Here is a 20,135-nt window from a genome sequence, read left to right as displayed (position 1 = left end):
CTAAAGTCTGTGAAGTCACTGCAAGTCCCAGCAAGCTGCAAGGTCCCTTCCGTGTTACTGCTCATCTCTCTGGGATCCTGGCCTAGCTGTAAAGACTGTACCATCTGTCTTAAAGCTACCGTTAACCCTGACCTGGCCTTGGACTCTTATTTGCCCTTCCTAACTAGGACTAGCGGTGCCACCGTTCGGGTGGTTATCAGTAAATCCACGTCCTGGTGTCACGAACATTTAGGGGTTAATACCATCTGCCCCTGGGCTACAACATCTGCCCCATACACCTCAACTTCACACCCCGTGGCACACCACAGATAGCTAAATAGATATGAGATAGGTAGATAGATAATATAGATGGTGAAGCATCAAGATCCATAACATTTGGACGAGTAAACTAAAAACATTCAAGGCATTTGTGTCCTGATGTCTCATAGTTGTTCTTACAGATGTTACATATTTCTTTATAGATTTGGGCTTTGGAGACCCCAATAGCTGCTAACAAGTGTTTCTAATTCATCACATACGAGACAAATCTGGCTGTCAATCTGGCATTAGAGCAGAGCATGCTGGGAAGTGGGAGCTGCGGCCATCGAGCCCCGTATACATTATCACATAAAATGAGGTGTATCTTCAGTTCGGGATCACGGGGGGGGGGGGGGGGGGGGGTCGCACTGACAATAATTTGTACATGTCAGACAAGAGTCCACGAGGTGTAAACACATCCTACTCCCCAGCATGCCTGGTACCAGTGTTGGCGCCACCGACGCGGCGCCCTCCATTTATCTCTCTGATGGTACATTTAGGCGAGGGGAATGATATGATAAATATTTAGAGAAAACACTGTCTTGTAAATTATCAGGAGAACAGCTGCCGATTCACATGCAGCTGGCACTGTACAATAACAGCAGATGGAGCCTGTCACTCACACCGATTGATGGCTGGCTGGAAGAGTGCGGAACAGGCCCGGAGTAGATCAATACGGGGAGGCATATGATTTGGGGGATTACCAAACCCAACCAGTGGCTCTCCAGCTGTCGTGACACCACAATTCCCAGCATGCCTTGATGGAGAGACACTGGCAGAACAATAGTAATTATAATGTCCACAACCACCAACAAATAATGCTCATTTATTGTATCAATGTATATAAATTCTTAATATACTGTGTGTAGCAATTCCTTATCAATATCTCTGCTAGTTGTCAATGAATGGGATCTTTTATGTGTTTTTTTTTGAGAATTACGGTCTATTTACACAGCAAAATTGCCGCTCATCCGCACCAATTCGGCTTCTGCTTTCATTTGAGTGGTTTCTAGATTGTGCGGAATCCGCATGCCGAAACAGAAGTGTGAATTTGAGGCGGAATCTGTGCGGAATGCAGTTGAAATCCAACATGCCCAACCCTTCTTTACCTCAACCTCATCTGTCGGGGGGAGATTTGGGAGGCCTCTATACACGTTAGACAGTCAGTCAGACTTTTGGCTATATGTGTATGGCAATGTTTTCCAAACAGTGCATCTCCACCTTCGGCTGTCTGGGCATGCTGGGAGTCGTAGTTTTGCAACAGCTGGAGACACACTGTTTGGAAAAGACTTGTGTATGGCACCCGTTAGGATCTGTTGGTGTCTGTTGTGCAACTGACCATCGCGTTGCTTTTAGATAGTGAACGGGCTTTGTGACTGAGCTTCCCGAATGGAGCCCCAAGGCAGATGTGAACTTAGCCTTATCATTTGTGTTTATAGTGAGAGAAGTTTTCAATGTTTATAAATAATTTGGAGTTCCCTTTGTGGTGGCCCAGTACAGGATGGTGTTTCCCCGCACCCTTCTCCTGCCCTGTCAGGCGGAGTCCCTTTATCTCCCCAGGGCCCCCTGCAGTGTTATCCCCTATGTACATATGTTATATGTTAAAAGTGTAATGTTTCTTTAACTACTGTGACCGTGTGCTTGTTACCCAGGAGGCACTAGTGACCAGGTGACCCCCCAAGTGACCTATGGGCTCTTTGCTAGACACCCCTATAAAGACCAGGGGTAGAGGTACAATCTCTCTGCATTCTTGCTCCTGCTGAGGTCCAGTGCAGTCGTCTGAGAGTGTGTCCGGAGCATTGGAGGCCTCAAGCCTAAAGTCTGCAGCCACAAGTCAGCTCAAAGTCATCTCCATGTCAATTGTCAAGTCTTCTATATAGTCACCGTGGCCTGCACTGAAGTGTCTCTACATACTGCAAGTCCCAGCAAGCCTGCGATGTCCCCCTGTTTCACTGGTCCCCTCCTTGGGATATTGGCTGTACTACATAGTCTGTATCACCTGTCTACCCTCAGTAACGCTTCCGTTGTCCGTAACTTGGCGTCGGTGTCTCCATTGCCCCTGTGCCTAGCCCAAGACCAGCGGTATACCTTCGTGTGGTTAAGGCTAAACCATGTCCTGGCATCACGACAAGAAGGGGTTAATAAAATCTGCCCCCAGGGTTACAACATCTGCCCTACATTGCACCCCCGCACGTCACACCTTTAAGGTTCACAGTAGAAGAAGAACATAAACCAATGTATGTACGTGTTCAGATGTAAACTTTGTTTTTCACCTGCAAAATTGCCTCGAGTGATTCATGTTGGGTCCGGCCTTGATGTTTCCTTTCTCGGGGTCATAGATCGTAGTTGCTCTTGCGTACGCTCCTCCCAGAATAAAGATGAAGCCATTCAGAGTGACCGCCGGGGCGTACTTGTTATCTGGCAAAGGAAACAAAAACTTTACTGTGAATTTGTCAATTTTTGTAAAATATCTCATGTACTATGAACACAAAGTCAGCCGCCGAAATTTACTGCACATTATGTTTGATCGGATTCTGCTGTCCTATTCACACGGAGGAACTGTCTTTAATTTTGTGGAATTCTGTGTTTTGAGCACAGAATTACACTAATATTCTGCAAAACCTGTGAAAAATGATTTTCTGTGCGGCATTTGAGCCGAATAGCAAAAATTCTGCCGTGTGATTATAGCCTTACCGTAAATTGACAAATGGCGGATATCATGTTAAAATTCAGTTCTATCTATCAGAATAGGTGTTTGTTGGCAGCAAGTACTAGGATTCCAGCAAGCCCCGATTCAGATAATTGGGAAAGGCGCAGACATTTCTGCAACAAACCTGTGATGTGTAAATTCACCAGCACATACAATGAAGGTTTTATGCTGTGTAAATCAATTAAAACAGCAGAAATTCTGCAGCATATAAGTGTGAACATATCCTTAACAGTGCAAAAAATTTTGCTCCACCTACACAGTCGCTTTAAGGGGACAATTTATCAAAACCTGTATAAAGGAAGAGAAGTGCAGTTGCCCATAGCAACCAATCAGATCGCTTCTTTCATTTTTCAAAGGCCTTATTAAAAATGAAAGAAGAAATCTGATTGGTTGCATAGTATAGTAATATGGCATCAGAATAAATCCCTGGATCAACGTTCTGTCCCTATAGATCTAGTATACATAACCAGCGATGTTATTATTCTCCAAAAATGCATCCAGACCAGTTTTGAACTATTTTACCGAGTTCACCATGACCACCTCCTCAGGCAGAGAATTCCACAGTCTCACTGCTCTTACAGTAAAGAACCCCGTCTATGCTGGTGTAGAAACCTTCTTTCCTCTAGACGTAGAGGATGCCCCCTTGTTATAGATACAGTCCTGGGTATGAATAGATCATGGGAGAGATCTCTGTACTGTCCCCTGATATATTTATACATAGTTATTTGGTCTCCACTAAGCCTTCTTTTTTCTAAATAACCCTAATTCTGATAATCTTTCTGGGTACTGTAGTCCTCCCATTCCCCGTATTACTCTGGTTGCCCGTCTTTGAACACTCTCCAGCTCCACTATATCTTTCTTGTACACTGGTGCCCAGTACTGTACATAGTATTCTATGTGTGGTCTGACTAGTGATTTGTACAGCGGTAGAATTATTTCCTTGTCGTGGGCATCTATGCCCCTATTGATGCATCCCATGATTTTATTTGCCTTGGCAGCAGCTGCCTGACACTGGTCACTACAGCTAAATTTACTATTAACTAAGACTCCTCCCAAGTCCTTTTCCATGTCAGTCGTCCCAAGCATTCTCCCATTTATCACATAATCCCAGCCCAGATTTTTCTTCCATATGTGCATAACCTTACATTTATCAGTATTGAACCTCATCTGCCACTTCCCAGCCCAAACCTCCAACCTATCCAGATACATTTGTAACAGTGCACTGTCCTCTATAGTGTTTACCGCTTTACAGAGTTTAGTATCATCTGCAAATATTGCTACTTTACTATTCAACCCCTCTTCAAGGTCATTAATGAATATATTAAATAGAACAGGACCCAAGACTGACCCCTGTGGTACCCCACTAGTAACAGTCACCCAATCAGAATAAGTACCATTAATAACCACCCTCTGTTTCCTATCACTGAGACAGTTACTTACCCACTTACGCACATTCTCCCCCAGCCCCATCCTTCTCATTTTATGCACCAATCTTTTATGTGGCACCGTATCAAATGCTTTGGAAAAATCCAGATATACGACATCCAGCGATTGCCCCTGGTCCAGTCTGGAGCTCACCTCCTCATAAAAGCTGATCAGATTAGTTTGACAGGACCGATCCCTCATAAAGCCATGCTGATATGGTGTCATACATTTATTTTTATCAAGATACTCCAAAATAGCATTTCTTAGAGGTTAAACTAACAGGCCTATAATTTCTGGGGTCACCTTTTGACCCCTTTTTAAATATTGGCACCACATTTGCCTTGTGCCAGTCCTGGGGAACAGTCCCTGTTACTATCGAGTCCCTGAATATTAAAAACAGGGGTTTGTCTATTACATTATGCAATGGGCAACTGCACCACTATTTCTCTACACAGGTTTTGATAAATCTCCCTACGTGCCAAGCATACCACACATTCTGTGGATAGGCATGGCACTATCTTTGGAATCCCCTAAAGGGGTATTCCCATCTTAAACAGTTATGTAAAATGTATGCATGTTCCCCCTCTGAAACCCACCCCTATGGAAAACAAGGGTCTCGAGCCCTATCTTGCCTGCTTGGAGTTGGTCCGGATGCTGAAAACAGGGAAGTTAATGGGAGCTGCATAAATAAAGTAGCCCCACAAGCTAAGCTCTATAGTTATCTCAGCTGTAACCTGGGGAGAATATGGTAGCAGAAGTGTTAAATCTGTGTAGAGTGCCACCACAGAGGAGATGACAATTACATCACAACCAGACATCTTACAGGTAACTATATCTAAAAAGGAGCAGTCTATTACAGTGCTCTAGGCTGCAGCATGTAGCGGACTCTTACATGCCTATGGTATTAGAGATACAATGTACAATGGCCTCAACATACAAGATTTTCAGCATACAATGATCTTTTCTGGACCATTGTAACTTGAAACCAGACTCAACATACAATGTACAGACAGTCCAGATCTGTGAAACGTGTCAATGGCTGGAAGAACCGACCAATCAGAATGGACATTTACACCTGTACTACTGAAGTGCATGCACTGACTGTCTGGTAGCGCCCCCTACAATACAGGGAGGTATTATATGTTCTGTACTCTTTACCTGTGCCAGGGTTAGCTGCTCCTTTGGACACCAGGTGAAGGCGGCTCCATTTTGCGTGTACTGTACAGGACCCTGAAGAAGCTCCTGTCCTCTATATAGACCAGTCTTTCTCAACCAGGGGGCCTCCAGCTGTTGCAAAACTACAGATCCCAGCATGCCTGGACAGCCTTTGGCTGTCCAGGCATGCTGGGAGTTGTAGTTTTGAAACAGCTGGAAGCACCCTGGATGGGAAACACTGACACAGACAGTGATTTACAGCTCCCAGCAGATCTTTCTTACTCTTTTATATGTAGCGATTTGCTTTAGTAGTTATCTACTTATTTTTCTTTAAGGGAGATCTGTAGTGCTGTAAACTTAATCCCCTATCCGAAGGATCGCGCGTGGGGGGGGGGTCTGATCGCTTGGGCCCCCACGATCTCCTGTACGGGGCCACCGCAATGTACAGGAAAGGGGGCGTTCCGTCCCTGCATGACGCGGCAGCTGGCACACCCCTCCATGTATCTCTATGGGATTCATGGCGGGGTGTGCCGGTTGCCGCGTCATGCGGAGACGGAACGCCCCCTTTCCTGTATATTGCCGTGGCCCCGTACAGGAGATTGCGGGGGTCCCAGCGCTCGGACCCCCCCGCGATCTATAACTTATCCCCTATCCTTCGGATAAGGGATAAACTTTAGAGCACTACAGATCTCTTTTAATCCTCAATTTTTCCTATTTTTTGGATGACATTTTGGTGGCTTCAGAATCAATTACCAGGTTTCCATAGAGTTATGGTCTCAACATACAATGGTTTCAACATACAATGGTCGTCCCGGAACCAATTCATATTGTAACTTGGGGGACCACCGTACCCATCTGATGACACATCCATGACCACCAGTTAACATGTAGTATGACAGAAGAAACATAATGGTAGCTTCTTTTTTTTCATCTATAGAAACATAACAGATCTATGACTTACAACTAATAACTCTTCATAGGTTACAATAAACCTCATAAACAATAAATGTAAGAGAGAAGCTGTGTCTGGTCCAGTTGTCGGTGGGATTGCTTGTCACCTGCTTCTACCGCGTTCTACCTGCAATTTCTTCCCTTCTCGTTTCCTACTTTAACTAATTCCCCCCTTATTTTATTAGTATGTGTAGAGGAGGCCTAGCTCCACAGACCCCCGCCCGGGCCCCTGCACCATACATTAAAGGAATACTCCCGTGGAAAACTTTTTTTTTTTTCCCTGTAAATCAACTGGTGCCAGAAAGTTAAACAGATTTGTAAATTACTTCAATTTAAAAATCTTAAAGGACAACTGTAGTGGACAAAAATCCCTGCCCAAATGTTCCCCAAACAAAAGTTATACAATTCAGTCAATTAGTCCTATTTACCTATATGCAGCCGTTTCTGAGATATTAGAGTTGCCAGCATAGCCCAGTAGTCCTGCGTCCGTCCCCTATTCATTACATTGCAGCCGCCATCTTGGGGACGGAGATCTCTTCCTCCCAGCAGTGTTTGTGCTCCCCCTAGCCTCTGTCAGCTCCTCCCTCTTATGCATATGCATGAGCGGGTGCTTTGTGAGGCAGCCATAGGCTCATCCTCAGAAACGCCCCTATCTGTAAGATTCAAGCAGGGGGAGAATGAGGACGTCCACAGCTCCTCCCCCCCTCCCCTGCTCTGTCTACATAGGACCTCACTTATCACCGGGAGGATTCAAGTTATCACGGGGGAAAACACAGAGCAAACCACTGAGCAGGGAGGGGAGGACGTGTGTGTGAAGGAGACATATTACACTGCACGGGCTGGTGGTGTATAGACTACAGGGAATAAATATCATACTGATTCTGTGTGTGAGAGGGGGGGGGGGGGGGGGGGGAGGACTACTGAATGACACATGCTGGGAGTTGTAGTCCCTGTTATATGTGTGTGTGTGTGTGTGTGTGTGTGTGTGTATGCCAGTGTTTCCCAACCAGGGAATGCTGGGAGTAGTAGTTTTGCAACATCTGGAGGCACCCTGGTTGGGAAACACTGGTGTATGAACTACAACTCCCAGGAGAATACAGAGATACAATAGAGGTGTTGGTGAACTACAACTCCCAGGAGACTACAGAGATACAATATAGGTGTTGGTGAACTACAACTCCCAGCCAGGAGACTACAGAGATACAATAGAGGTGTTGGTGAACTACAACTCCCAGGAGACTACAGAGATATAATAGAGGTGTTGGTGAACTACAACTCCCAGGAGACTACAGAGATATAATAGAGGTGTTGGTGAACTACAACTCCCAGGAGACTACAGAGATACAATATAGGTGTTGGTGAACTACAACTCCCAGGAGACTACAGAGATACAATAGAGGTGTTGGTGAACTACAACTCCCAGGAGACTACAGAGATACAATATAGGTGTTGGTGAACTACAACTCCCAGGAGACTACAGAGGTACAATAGAGGTGTTGGTGAACTACAACTCCCAGGAGACTACAGAGATACAATATAGGTGTTGGTGAACTACAACTCCCAGGAGACTACAGAGATACAATAGAGGTGTTGGTGAACTACAACTCCCAGGAGACTCCTGATACAATAGAGGTGTTGGTGAACTACAACACCCAGGAGACTACAGAGATACAATAGAGGTGTTGGTGAACTACAACACCCAGGAGACTACAGAGATACAATAGAGGTGTTGGTGAACTACAACTCCCAGGAGACTACAGAGATACAATAGAGGTGTTGGTGAACTACAACTCCCAGGAGACTACAGAGATACAATAGAGGTGTTGGTGAACTACAACTCCCAGGAGTCTCCTGATACAGTAGAGGTGTTGGTGAACTACAACTCCTTTATACACTCAAACAGCAGAAAGCTGACACGGCATGCTTGGATGTATAGTCTTACAACAGCTGGAGTCACCTCTGCAACTCCAAGCATGCACATACAGCAGAAAGCTGACAGGGCATGCTGGGATTTGTAGTCTTGCAACAGCTGGAGGCACCACTGGAATTCCCAGCATGCCCGAACAGCATATAAAATAACTGGGCATGCTTGGAGTTGTAGTTGTGAAAAAGATGGAGGGACCCCTATCAGGACAGTTTTATAGACAAACAATTATGTTTTTTTTACCATTTTTACTTTCACTCTCCACTCTCCAGAGCCCACACTACAGTGAGCACGGAGGCAGCTGCTTCATCACTGGACAGGAGCAGCATGGGGAGGGGGAGATGAGCAGAAGGGGAGGGTGTATGCATAGGGAAGGGAGATGTGGGCGTTACAATATAATAATTTGCTCGGGGGGATAGAACTGGGGGAGGGCAGCAGCTTACAGGAAGTAAGCACAAGGCATGATGGGAGATGTAGTTTTATTTTCACTTCTCCTCCGTAATTCGTGTGCTGATAACGGGAGAAAGACTGCGCCAATTTTGATGGGGGAGACATCGTTGGAAAGGTCTTTCAAAGACCTATTAAATGAGGTAAAAAAAAGTTTTTTTGCCCAGCACTGCAGATGTCCTTTAATCCTTCCAGTTCTTATTAGCTGCTGAATACTACAGAGGAAATATTTTTCTTTTTGGAACACAGAGCTCTCTGCTGACATCATGACCACAGTGCTCTCTGCTGACATCGCTGTCCATTTTAAGAACTGTCCAGAGTAGGAGAAAATCCCCATAGCAAACATATGCTGCTCTGGACAGTTCCTAAAATGGACAGAGATGTCAGCAGAGAGCACTGTGCTCATGATGTCAGCAGAGAGCTCTGTGTTCCAAAAAGAAAACCATTTCCTCTGTAGTATACAGACCCTAAAAAGTACTGGAAAGATTAAGATTTTTTTATAGAAGTAATTTACAAATCTATAATTAATATAGAAAGAAAAGAGGGGTGGCACCTAACGGTATATAGAGTGCAAAAAATATGTATGAAAATATCAAAGAGTGTTCATAAATAGTCAATGTTCCTAATACACATGATGGTGGCAGTCCATTGTTAAAACTTGCTCCATGCGTTTTAATGTGATGATGCGGTAGGTCATGTGACCGGATCGCTCAGTATTTTAATAATGCTTGTTACAAGATGTATTAGTCTACGATTAAGCCCTGCAAAGGGCGAAACGCGTCAGACATCTTGATCTGTATGTATCCTGCTGTGGAATAAATAAAGACAAGCCTTTTACCCCATACTTTGGTGCCGGACGGAGTTCTTTTCTAGATTTGTAAATTACTTCAATTTAAAAATCTTAATCCTTCCAGTACTTATTAGCTGCTGAATACTACAGAGGAAATGCGTTTCTTTTTGGAACACAGTGTTCTCTGCTGAATCATGACCACAGTGCTCTCTGCTGACATCTCTGTCCATTTTAAGAACTGTCCAGAGTAGGAGAAAATCCCCATAGCAAACATATGCTGCTCTGGACAGTTCCTAAAATGGACAGAGATGTCAGCAGAGAGCACTCTGCTCATGATGTCAGCAGAGAGCACTGTGTTTCAAAAAGAAAACCATTTCCTCTGTAGTATTCAGCAGCTAATAAGTACTGGAAGGGTTAAGATTTTTTTTAATAGAAGTCATTTACAAATCTGTTTAACTTTCTGGCACCAGTTGATTTAAAAAAAAAAAAAAGTTTTCCACGGGAGTACCCCTTTAAGGCTACACTGATATTGGTCCTTTCTAAAAACATGACAGCTAGTCGAAGTCTCTCCATCCAGTAGGACAGAGACATGAGACACTAGACAACCTATATAACATGCACCCCTAGCTTCTAGTTGAAGGGTATGGGCTGAAAATAGACATATGTTATGAATGTTAGTTACATATATGCTATAGCAGTGGTCACCAAACTGTGGCCCTCCAGATGTTGCAAAACTACAATTCCCAGCATGCCTGGACAGCCGTTGGCTGTCCAGGCATGCTGGGAATTGTAGTTTTGCAACATCTGGAGGGCCACAGTTTGGGGACCAATGTGCCATAGGCTGAGCGACATTAAGAGTCAATCGCCCCGGGAGCCCTGGTATCATGCAGAGTGCCACTTCTCTTTGAAGAAGAAAGGCCGCTCATGTCTTGGGAGAATCTTCTTTTCATTGTACAGTATTTTGCTGGGGTCAGACAGAGCAGCGCTCCCAGCATCTTTCTATTCCATCCACGTAGTGTATCTCTGATGTACAGTGTTAGACATAGAAGGACGGAAATGAGGATTAGTCATTCTCCCCCACGCTCCCAGCTCCGCTCCTTTTCCACACATTTAAATTTCTTCTGTCCTCAATTCTACACGACAAACTTGCTCTGATCTCCGACACGTTCGTCTTCGGTTGTATAATAGTGCGCAAAGTGTCTATTCTCGGAAGCCTCCTACTTTATAATAAAAGGCTCAGCCATATTATATGCAAGTTTGGACCGGAGTTATCAAGGTCTCATTATACTGGTGGCGGCTTTACCAGCCCACATGCGATCTGTAAAAAACCAGGTACTTATTATTCTGTGGGAACCACTCATTAAGCTCCTTATTTTATTTGCCTCCTCACCCGCCATGTTTGCATAATAGGAATTCTTCCATTTCTAACTTCTATGAAAATTTCTCTAATAATGTTAAAGGGGTATTCCGAGCAAAAATATTTTATCCCTTATCCAAAGAATAGGGGATAAGGTGTCTGATCGCGGGAGGCCCGCTGCTGAGACCCCCCCGCCATCTCCCTGCAGCACCCGAATTCTATGCGGGTGTTGAATCTCCAGTTTCGGAAACCTCCAGGTTACCGGGACTGAGGACGTGATGTCACTCCACGCCCCCTCTATTCATGTCTATAGGAGGGGGCGTGACGGCTGTCACGCCCCCTCCCATAGACATGAATGGAGGGGGCGTGGTGTGACATCATGTCCCCAGTCCCGGAAACCCAGAGGTTTCCGAAACTAGAGACGCAGTCCCCGCATAGAATGCGGGTGCTGCAGGGAGATCGCGGGGGGTCCCAGCGGCAGGCCCCCCGCGATCAGACACCTTATCCTCTATCCTTTGGATAGAGGATAAAATGTTTTTGCCCGGAATACCCCTTTAACTAAACTGGGGCTCATACAGTCACCTTTATCCTATAAATATCTAATATGAAGAGAAGGTCTGTCTATAACTCAGCTCCAGGTCTGACTATAGAAGAACCACCAGACATGATCAGATGTCCCAAAATATCAGAATAAAGGAACATTACATGGCCCAGATTTACTATTACAAATTACAGAATTCTGGTGCAAAGACTATCTTATATGGGACAGATGAGGGATAGAGATAGAAAGACGCTGGCAGAATCTACGTCAGATACCTGTAAGGGTGGGCGGATGTTCCTACTGGATGGTGGAAACAAATGATCTAGAGATTGGCGGGTAAAGGGCGCTATGGATGACGATTAAATAAATCAAAGTCGATGTGAAGCTTAAAGGACTTAGGGGAGGGGGGGGGGGGGGGGGTGGTTTCCTGCCGCTGGTAGATACACAAGTATATCTAAGGGTGTAAGGGTGGCCAGAAGTATATCTGCATGCTACTTGCAGCAACGGCTCAGTTTATTACACTAGCGACAAACAAATGCTCAGTGCATTATGCCATGAAACAAATATCTGACTTCTTGTCTGGTCGAATAAGATGTATGTAGATGACCACTGCGGCCGTCATCCAGACCCCCCTTTAGTTTTCTACTCACCTCCCCCGCGGTGGGAAGGAAGGGTGAGCTGGTCCGGGCCATCTATGCTGCAGGGACCGTCCGGTGGGGAGGGTTAGTCGTTCTGGGCTGTCCATTTTCACCGGGAGGCCCTCTTCTCCGCTCCGGGCCCGGCCCTGGACTAATGACGTTGCCTTGACGACCACGCACAGGGACGTCCCTCCCCACCGGACGGTCCCTGCAGCATAGATGGCCCGGAACAGCTCAGCCTTCCTTCCCACCAAGGGGAGGTGAGTAGAAAACTAAAGGGGGGTCTGGATGATGACGAAGGGCAGTGGTCTTCAGCCGATGGCTGTCCGGGCATGCTGGGAGTTGTAGTTTTGCAACATCTGGAGGTCCGCAGGTTGAAGACCACTGAAGGGATTGACAGGCGGTGAAGATGACGAGGGTGATGATGACGGGGTGAAGATGACGGGGTGATGATGACAGGGGTGTTAATGATGGGGGTCTGGATGATGACGGGGGGATGATGTATTTCCCCCCCTAGGCTTATAGTCGAGTCAATAACTTTTCCTGGGTTTTTGGAGTGAAATTAGGGGCCTCGGCTTATATTCGGGTCGGCTTATACTCGAGTATATACGGTGATCATAGTGCTAGATTTCTAGCTCACAAGTAGGAGGAGAAGGCAGCAGCCTAATGTATAGGAGGGCCAGGAAACGAGTATCTTGGGACATTAGAAAGGAAGGGTTGGTAAATCACCAAGGTGTAAACTGTGAAGAAGGCTTGATGAAGAAGGCAAGGTGCAGTTATGTATGAACCAATGCCATCATAGGACAGTGTTTCCCAACCAGGCTGCCTCCAGCTGTTGCCAAACTCCTAGCATGCCCGGACAGGAGTTGTAGTTTGGCAACAGCTGGAGGCACCCTGGTAGGGAAACACTGTCACAGGATATAATGGGGGAGTTACTGTGGGAAAATGAGTCTTGCATATATTTCTCTTTAGCCCTTGCCAAAATGGAGTTGCGGTGAAAATAATATTTAAATTTTTTTATATGGTTGTTTTTTTTTTTTTTTTGTGTTCGGTGGAGTTACATTTTAATTACCCATCTAAGTTGCTCTGAGTAAGTCATATTTTTTGAAGTGGGTTTTGCTGACCACAAGCACGCACTGAATGTCACCAGGAGGAGACTTTTACTTACATTTTGCTTCCATTATTAAGGTTACTGGGAGCTGATCAAACACTGTATGACTGCATAGTAATTTCAAAATATTCCCACCGGGTCTATATCTATTGACCCTGATACGGAGAATGCTGCTTAACAAACACTTTGCTGGCTGCTCGCGTGCTGTAGCTCCTCTCTAATTAATGCTTGTAAGTAAAGCATTCCCTGTAAGGCGCACATTTAGAAGACAAAATGTATGGAGGGTCCAGCACTTCGTGGTGTGGTAGCCTGGGGTTGTAGGGTATATGGGGTGTAGCTCCAGAAAGTTAAACAGATTTGTAAATTTCTTCTATAAAAAAAAATCTTAATCCTTTCTGTACTTATGAGCTTCTGAAGTTAAGGTTGTTCTTTTCTGTCTAAGTGCTCTCTGATGACACATGTCTCGGGAACCGCCCAGTTTAGAAGCAAATCCCCATAGCAAACCTCTTCTAAACTGGGTGGTTCCCGAGACACGTGTCATCAGAGAGGACTTAGACAGAAAAGAATAACCTTAACTTCAGAAGCTCTTAAGTACTGAAAGGATTAAAAAAATTTAATAGAAGTAATTTACAAATCTGTTTAACTTTCTGGAGCCAGTTGATACATATATATAAAAAAAAGTTTTCCCTGGATAACCCCTATAAATGATGCATCTGGTTCTTTCGCCGTGATAGAATCATTACCTCTTATCACGTACTGCACACCCTATGCTTTATCCTACAGGAGTTAGGTTCTTATGATGAGTGGTGTAAATCAGGCTCCCCATATAACACACATGAATTACGTATGACGGATGAATGAATTGTAGATATTTCTCTTAGTAGGTACAATGTAAACAGCTGGTTGGAAGTTTAATTAGCGCTACGTGTTGTTATATATCAAATCGCTGCCTTGTCTGTTTCCCCAGGGATTCATTAGGAGGCTCCACACAAAACACATGAATATTTCAGTATATATGTATATACAGTATACACAGAGCGCAGGATCGTATAGAGACAGACTGAGATATGTCAGGCTCTGTACACAGCAGGTTTGTGCCCTACATCAAATGTAACCCACTACTATTAACCATAAATGTATCAACTAGATGTTATTTCCCTGATTAGAGGCAAATACTAATACATTCTCATTGTAATTTTCTTTCATTTCTTTTTTTGTACATTGTTTTTAACAGCATTTAGAGATATGCATCCCAGTAGGACCCATGGACATAATCGACAAAAGACAGGAGCTATCCTATTTACATGAATTAACAGCATTACTGGGCATTCTCTGTGACCTTTTCAGAGGTCATTTCAGATGCAGGGGAGGCTGAGCTGTAAGCAACAGCTATTGTGTATACCTCTTTATATTGGTGTCACTTTTCACAGTACTCCCTTTTATTATGATAAGGAGGGCACTGCTGGGAAGTAATCTGTACAAAAAACGAAGTCTCAACTTTGTTTTAGACCTATTGGCCAGAACAGAAACTGAAAGATTTTAGGATTATTTAGCAATACAGATAGTAAAATGGAAAACATGAAAATGTAAAAACAAAAAAAATTGATTTAAACAATAGGTCATTTTATGGTGGCACATTCCCTTTACAGGGGATGTTTTATGAGGAGAATCTCAATTTGAAATGAAGCCAGCATGGGGTGAGCCCAGCCTCTCTAGCCACAAGAACCAGCCACACATTTTCACTAAGTGGTCATTCAAATGATCAGGTGTCAAGATGATACACTGACATGTTGTGTCTACCACATAAAGAAGAAGTACCAAGGGGGAACCCTCCTCAAATAGGACACATGTTGGGGGTTAGCATGGTTCCACAACCCCTTAAAAAAAATCTGGGTACTGAAATTTAACATTTAATTATTCAGTCCCCTAAAACAGTATCCAGATGCACTGCTTTCAAATACATGTTGGACACTAGTGTATTTATGTACATGATTGATATATATATACACAGACGGGCAAAAAAATATTTAGTCAGCCACCAATTGTGCAAGTTCTCCCACTTAAAAAGATGAGAGAGGTCTGTAATTTTCATCATAGGTATACCTCAACTATGAGAGACATAATGAGAAAAAATCCATAAAATCACATTTTTTACAAATTTATTTGCAGATTATGGTGGGAAATAAGTATTTGGTCAATAACAAAAGTTAATCTCAATACTTTGTTATATAACCTTTGTTGGCAATGAGGTCAAAGGTTTTCACACACTGTTGCTGGTATTTTGGCCCTATCCTTCATGCAGATCTCTATGTTTTGGGGCTGTCGCTGGGCAACATGGACTTTCAACTCCCTCAAAAGGTTTTCTATGGGGTTGAGACCTGGAGACTGGTTAGGCCACTCCAGGACCTTGAAATGCTTTTTATGAAGCCACTCCTTCGTTGCCTGGGTGGTTTGTTTGCGATCATTGTCATGCTGAAAGACCCAGCCATGTTTCATCTTCAATGCCCTTGCTGATGGAAGGACAAAATCTCATGATACATGGCCCCATTCATTCTTTCCTTTACACAAATCAGTCTCCCAGGTCCCTTGGCAGAAAGATAGCCCCAAAATATGATGTTTTCACCCCCATGCTTCTCAGTAGGTATGGTGTTCTTTGGATGCAACTCAGCATTCTTTCTCCTCCAAACACGATGAGTTGAGTTTTTAACAAAAAGTTCTACTTTGGTTTCATCTGACCATACGACATTCTCCCAATCCTGTTCTGGATCATCCAAACGCTCTCTAGCAAACTTCAGACGGGCCCGTACATGTACTGGCTTAAGCAGGTGGACACGTCTGGAACTGCATTATTTGAGTCACTGGCGGGGTAGTGTGTTACTTTTGGTAGCCTTTGTTACTTTGGTCCCAGCTCTCTGCAGGTCATTCACTAGGTCCCCCATGTAGTTCTGGGATTTTTGCTCACCGTTCTTGTGATCATTTTGACACCACGGGTGAGATCTTGTGTGGAGCCCCAGATCGAGGGAGAATATCAGTGGTCTTGTATGTCTTCCATTTTCTAATAATTGCTCCCACAGTTGATTTCTTCACACCAAGCTGCTTGCCTATTGCAGATTCAGTCTTCCTAGCCTGGTGCAGGTCAACAATTGTGTTTCTGGTGTCCTTTGACAGCTCTTAGGTTTTGGCCATAGTGGAGTTTGGAGTGTGACTGTTTGAGGTTGTGGACAAGTGTCTTTTATACTGATAACAAGATCAAGCAGGTGCCATTAATACAGGTAACGAGTATAGGACAGAGGAGACTCTTAAAGAAGAAGTTACAGGTCTGTAAGAGCCTGAAATCTTGCTTGTTTGTAGGTGACCAAATACTTGTTTCCACCATAATTTGCAAATAAATTCTTTAAAAATCAGACAATGTGATTTTATGGATTTTTTCTCTCATTATGTCTCTCATAGTTGAGGTATACCTGTGATGAAAATTACAGACCTCTCTCATCTTTTTAAGTGGGAGAACTTGCACAATTGGTGGCTGACTAAATACTTTTTTGCCCCACTGTGTATATATATCTCTTTATATTAAGGCAGAAAAGATGTCAGTATACAGTAGGTAGAAAAGTTTTCCCATTTCACACTTATTTAAAACCATTGAGCATAAAATTGTAAACATTTTATATCAATTTTTCCAGACTGACAGTAGATGTCACTAAAAGTCAGACATAGAACGGTGACGTTCAGGACAGTAGTAATGTGTGCACCATATAGAGACAGATTTCACATGGTCGTCTCCTCATCTAGAGATTTTTTCCCATGAGAAACAAAGAATTTCAATAGCTAAATAAAGAGGGAATGCTGAATAAAAGAAAAACGACAGAAAAATTGTGCAACAATGTGCCGTTACTCCTGGTATAATAGAAACAGTAGCAGGTGGTAATGGTCCGCTCACCTGGTAATGTTGTACTGAGAGTACAACACCTATAAGAGCCTATCGCCCGATTTCTGGGCAGTTAGCCGGGGTGCAGCCAGGAGCTCTCCTGTCCGGAGTGAAGATGTAGTCCACATCAGTGGGCAAAGAAGGTGCTCCAGTCGGCGCTTCTCCCGTGATCTCTGAGGAAGGAGGTCGGTTCAAGAGGAATATACTCGGACCATTTAGTAATAAAGGAACAAGTAAAATGTATTCACATAAAAGGACTACGCGTTTTGAGGGGAGGGACCCCCTCTTCGTCAGGTCCAACAGGCATATGATAGCTCAGGGGATAGCAGCTCTGCCTGTCATGGTGGAGACCTGGGTTCAAACCTGTTGTACAACAAATCCCTACCTGTTGTACAACAAATCCCACAGTTGTTCCTTTATTACTAAATGGTCCGAGTATATTACTCTTGAACCGACCTCCTTCCTCGGAGATCACGGGAGAAGCGCCCACTGGAGCACCTTCTTTGCCTACTGATGTGGACTACATCTAAATAAAGAGGGAACTATATACAAAGGAAGGAACCATGAACTTATGAGATTTTTATTTCTAAAGTGCTAATATATTGTATACACTGAGCTCACAAACTAATTCACCTTAAAGGGGTACTCCACCCCAGAACATGTTCTGAACAGTGTTCTGAACACGGAAGCTTGGTGCTTCTGTGTTCGTGATGTCACGCCACGCCCCCTCAATCCATGTCTATGGGAGGGGGGCGTGACGGCTAGTACATAGCCATCACGCCTTCTTCCATAGACATGAATGGAGGGGGCATGACGGCTGTGGTTGCCCATCATTCGGCGCAGAGTGGAGCTCGCTTCGTGCACTGGATGACTGGGGTGCTGGATAGGGCATAAGGTCCTTTGGATAAGGCATAAATGTGTAGAGGTGGAGTACCCCTTTAAGGGTAGGGTCACACGTAGCACACCAGCAGCGTATTTCACACTGCAGACTGCAGTCATAAGATATAGTCCCTGCTGCGGTCAGGTAGCTCTGTGTGTCCACTGGTAGCGGCTGATTTCCTGCTGTCGGGACAGTGCCTGCTTGTTGCCGCTACGAGTGGACACAGGCTGCCGTCAACATTGTGGATAAGCTACGTGTGACCCTACCCTAAGGGACATTATTCATGGCCTGTAAAGTCAGATTTATGCTAAATTTGTCTTCAATAAGCTCCTGAGTTCCCCATAGGGGTGGCTGCTACTGCTTTTAAGATTACAGTAAAATTATATATTGGTTACAAAAAAATTAATTTGGGAACCCCCCCCCTTTAAGGGTGGGGTCCTAAAATATTACAAGCAGACCCCTTAAACACTTTAATAGATTTTTATATATGCATGAATGTTATTTGTACCAGTTGTATTAGTATGATAAACCCAACATCATAAACTGTTTATATTGTCATTCTTATTCCGAGCACGTATAGGCTAAATGATGGTGCCTGGAGCAATAACATGAGTAGCCGCAGATATCAAAGAGCGCTCTTCCCACAACAGGTATTACTCTTCCCGGGCATTCACTCACTGGCACTACCTAAGTGCTGACTGTATAATAGGTATGCACGCTGCTGTACCTGGCACACTACCCTGCCTCCCCACAGTGCCATGTCTCATTATATTAAACATGAAAAGTACCGTGCATTATTTATCAAAACAATGACATAAAGGCATTACACTGTGTATCAATGCACAGATCCCTGCGCGGGACTATCTAGTAGTCAGCATTGCGGGGAAATAAATATCTTCTACTATACTTATACATGGGGATTGTTCCGTACAGTCGCCAGCAATGAACCACCAAATGAACATGTAGTTTTGCATGTCTTTGTATTTAAAGGGGTACTCCACTGCCCCAGTGTTCAGAGCGTTTTGTTCCGAACACTTGGAGCAGGCGGCGGGGGGACACGCCAACATGGACACACACCCTCGTGCCTTATTCCCTATTTTTAAAGGAGTACTGCAAGGCTTAGACACTTATCCCCTATCCTGCGGATAGGGCATAAGTGTCTGATTGCGGGGGGGTCCAACCGCTGGGACCCCCTGAGATCTCCCATATGGGGACCCGGCAATACCGCAGCTCTGCATGGCTAATCCTCGTGTCGTCGACACTCACTGAGGTAGACAACACGCCCCCTTCATACAGCTCTATGAGAGAGGTGGGGTTGCGCGAACGCTGCATCTCCGCCTCTTCAATAGAGATACATGGAGGGGGTGTGGCGGCCGCCACAGCCGGGGCCCCGTACAGGAAATCGCCGGGGGTCCCAGCAATCGGACCCCGGCGATCAGACACTTATCCCCTATCCTCTTTGGTCTCCCCCTCTTCTTTGGAATTCAGAGAGTTCCCCACTACATGAGACCAGGGGTTTCTAGAATGGGCAAAGGCTGTAATGAACTTGCAGGCTTCTGTCGTGGAGTCTTCCATCTTCTAAGGTGACCAACTGGCAAGGAAGAATGTCCCCAATTCAAGACTTTATGTCTGAGTTTAACAGGCACAGAAGATATCATAGGAGGAACAATACAGTGATCTTGGCAATATTGTCCCCAACAAGTGATTTCACCAGATTTCCAGTCAATTTGTGGAGAATGCAGAAGCTTCGAAGTACAATGTGGTAGCACATAGAACTAAATTTTTTCTTTATGCAAATTTCCTACTTGCATGACTAGGGGTTCCGCGTGAAATTGCACCTTACATTTCAGATGTTGTCCATTAACAGAAGAGATGTAGAAGGGCTTAGCAAGACGAGACACTGGAAGACAGTGTTTATGGACCTGGGAGGCACCAATGAAGTTACCACCGGAACCGGAGTCCAAAAGAGCAGAAGCGATGAAAG

General features: G+C 44.5%; 1 protein-coding gene across 18 annotated transcripts in view; it reads right to left on the bottom strand.

The window, feature by feature from the left end:
* KLHL29 (kelch like family member 29) overlaps window positions 1-20,135 on the bottom strand; it is a 917,635-nt gene that overhangs the window by 6,485 nt on the left and 891,015 nt on the right. For all 18 annotated transcript variants that reach the window (XM_056564303.1, XM_056564304.1, XM_056564305.1 and 15 more), the window contains one exon: window positions 2,571-2,715. In XM_056564303.1, coding sequence (XP_056420278.1) covers window positions 2,571-2,715 — 145 coding nt within the window. The remainder of the gene's footprint in view (window positions 1-2,570; window positions 2,716-20,135) is intronic.

This window comes from Hyla sarda, chromosome 3 (assembly GCF_029499605.1).
Source record: "Hyla sarda isolate aHylSar1 chromosome 3, aHylSar1.hap1, whole genome shotgun sequence".
Lineage (NCBI taxonomy): Eukaryota > Metazoa > Chordata > Amphibia > Anura > Hylidae > Hyla > Hyla sarda.
The sequence above is the reverse complement of the archived record's forward strand: the minus strand, read 5'-3'. Positions and strand labels throughout refer to the sequence as shown.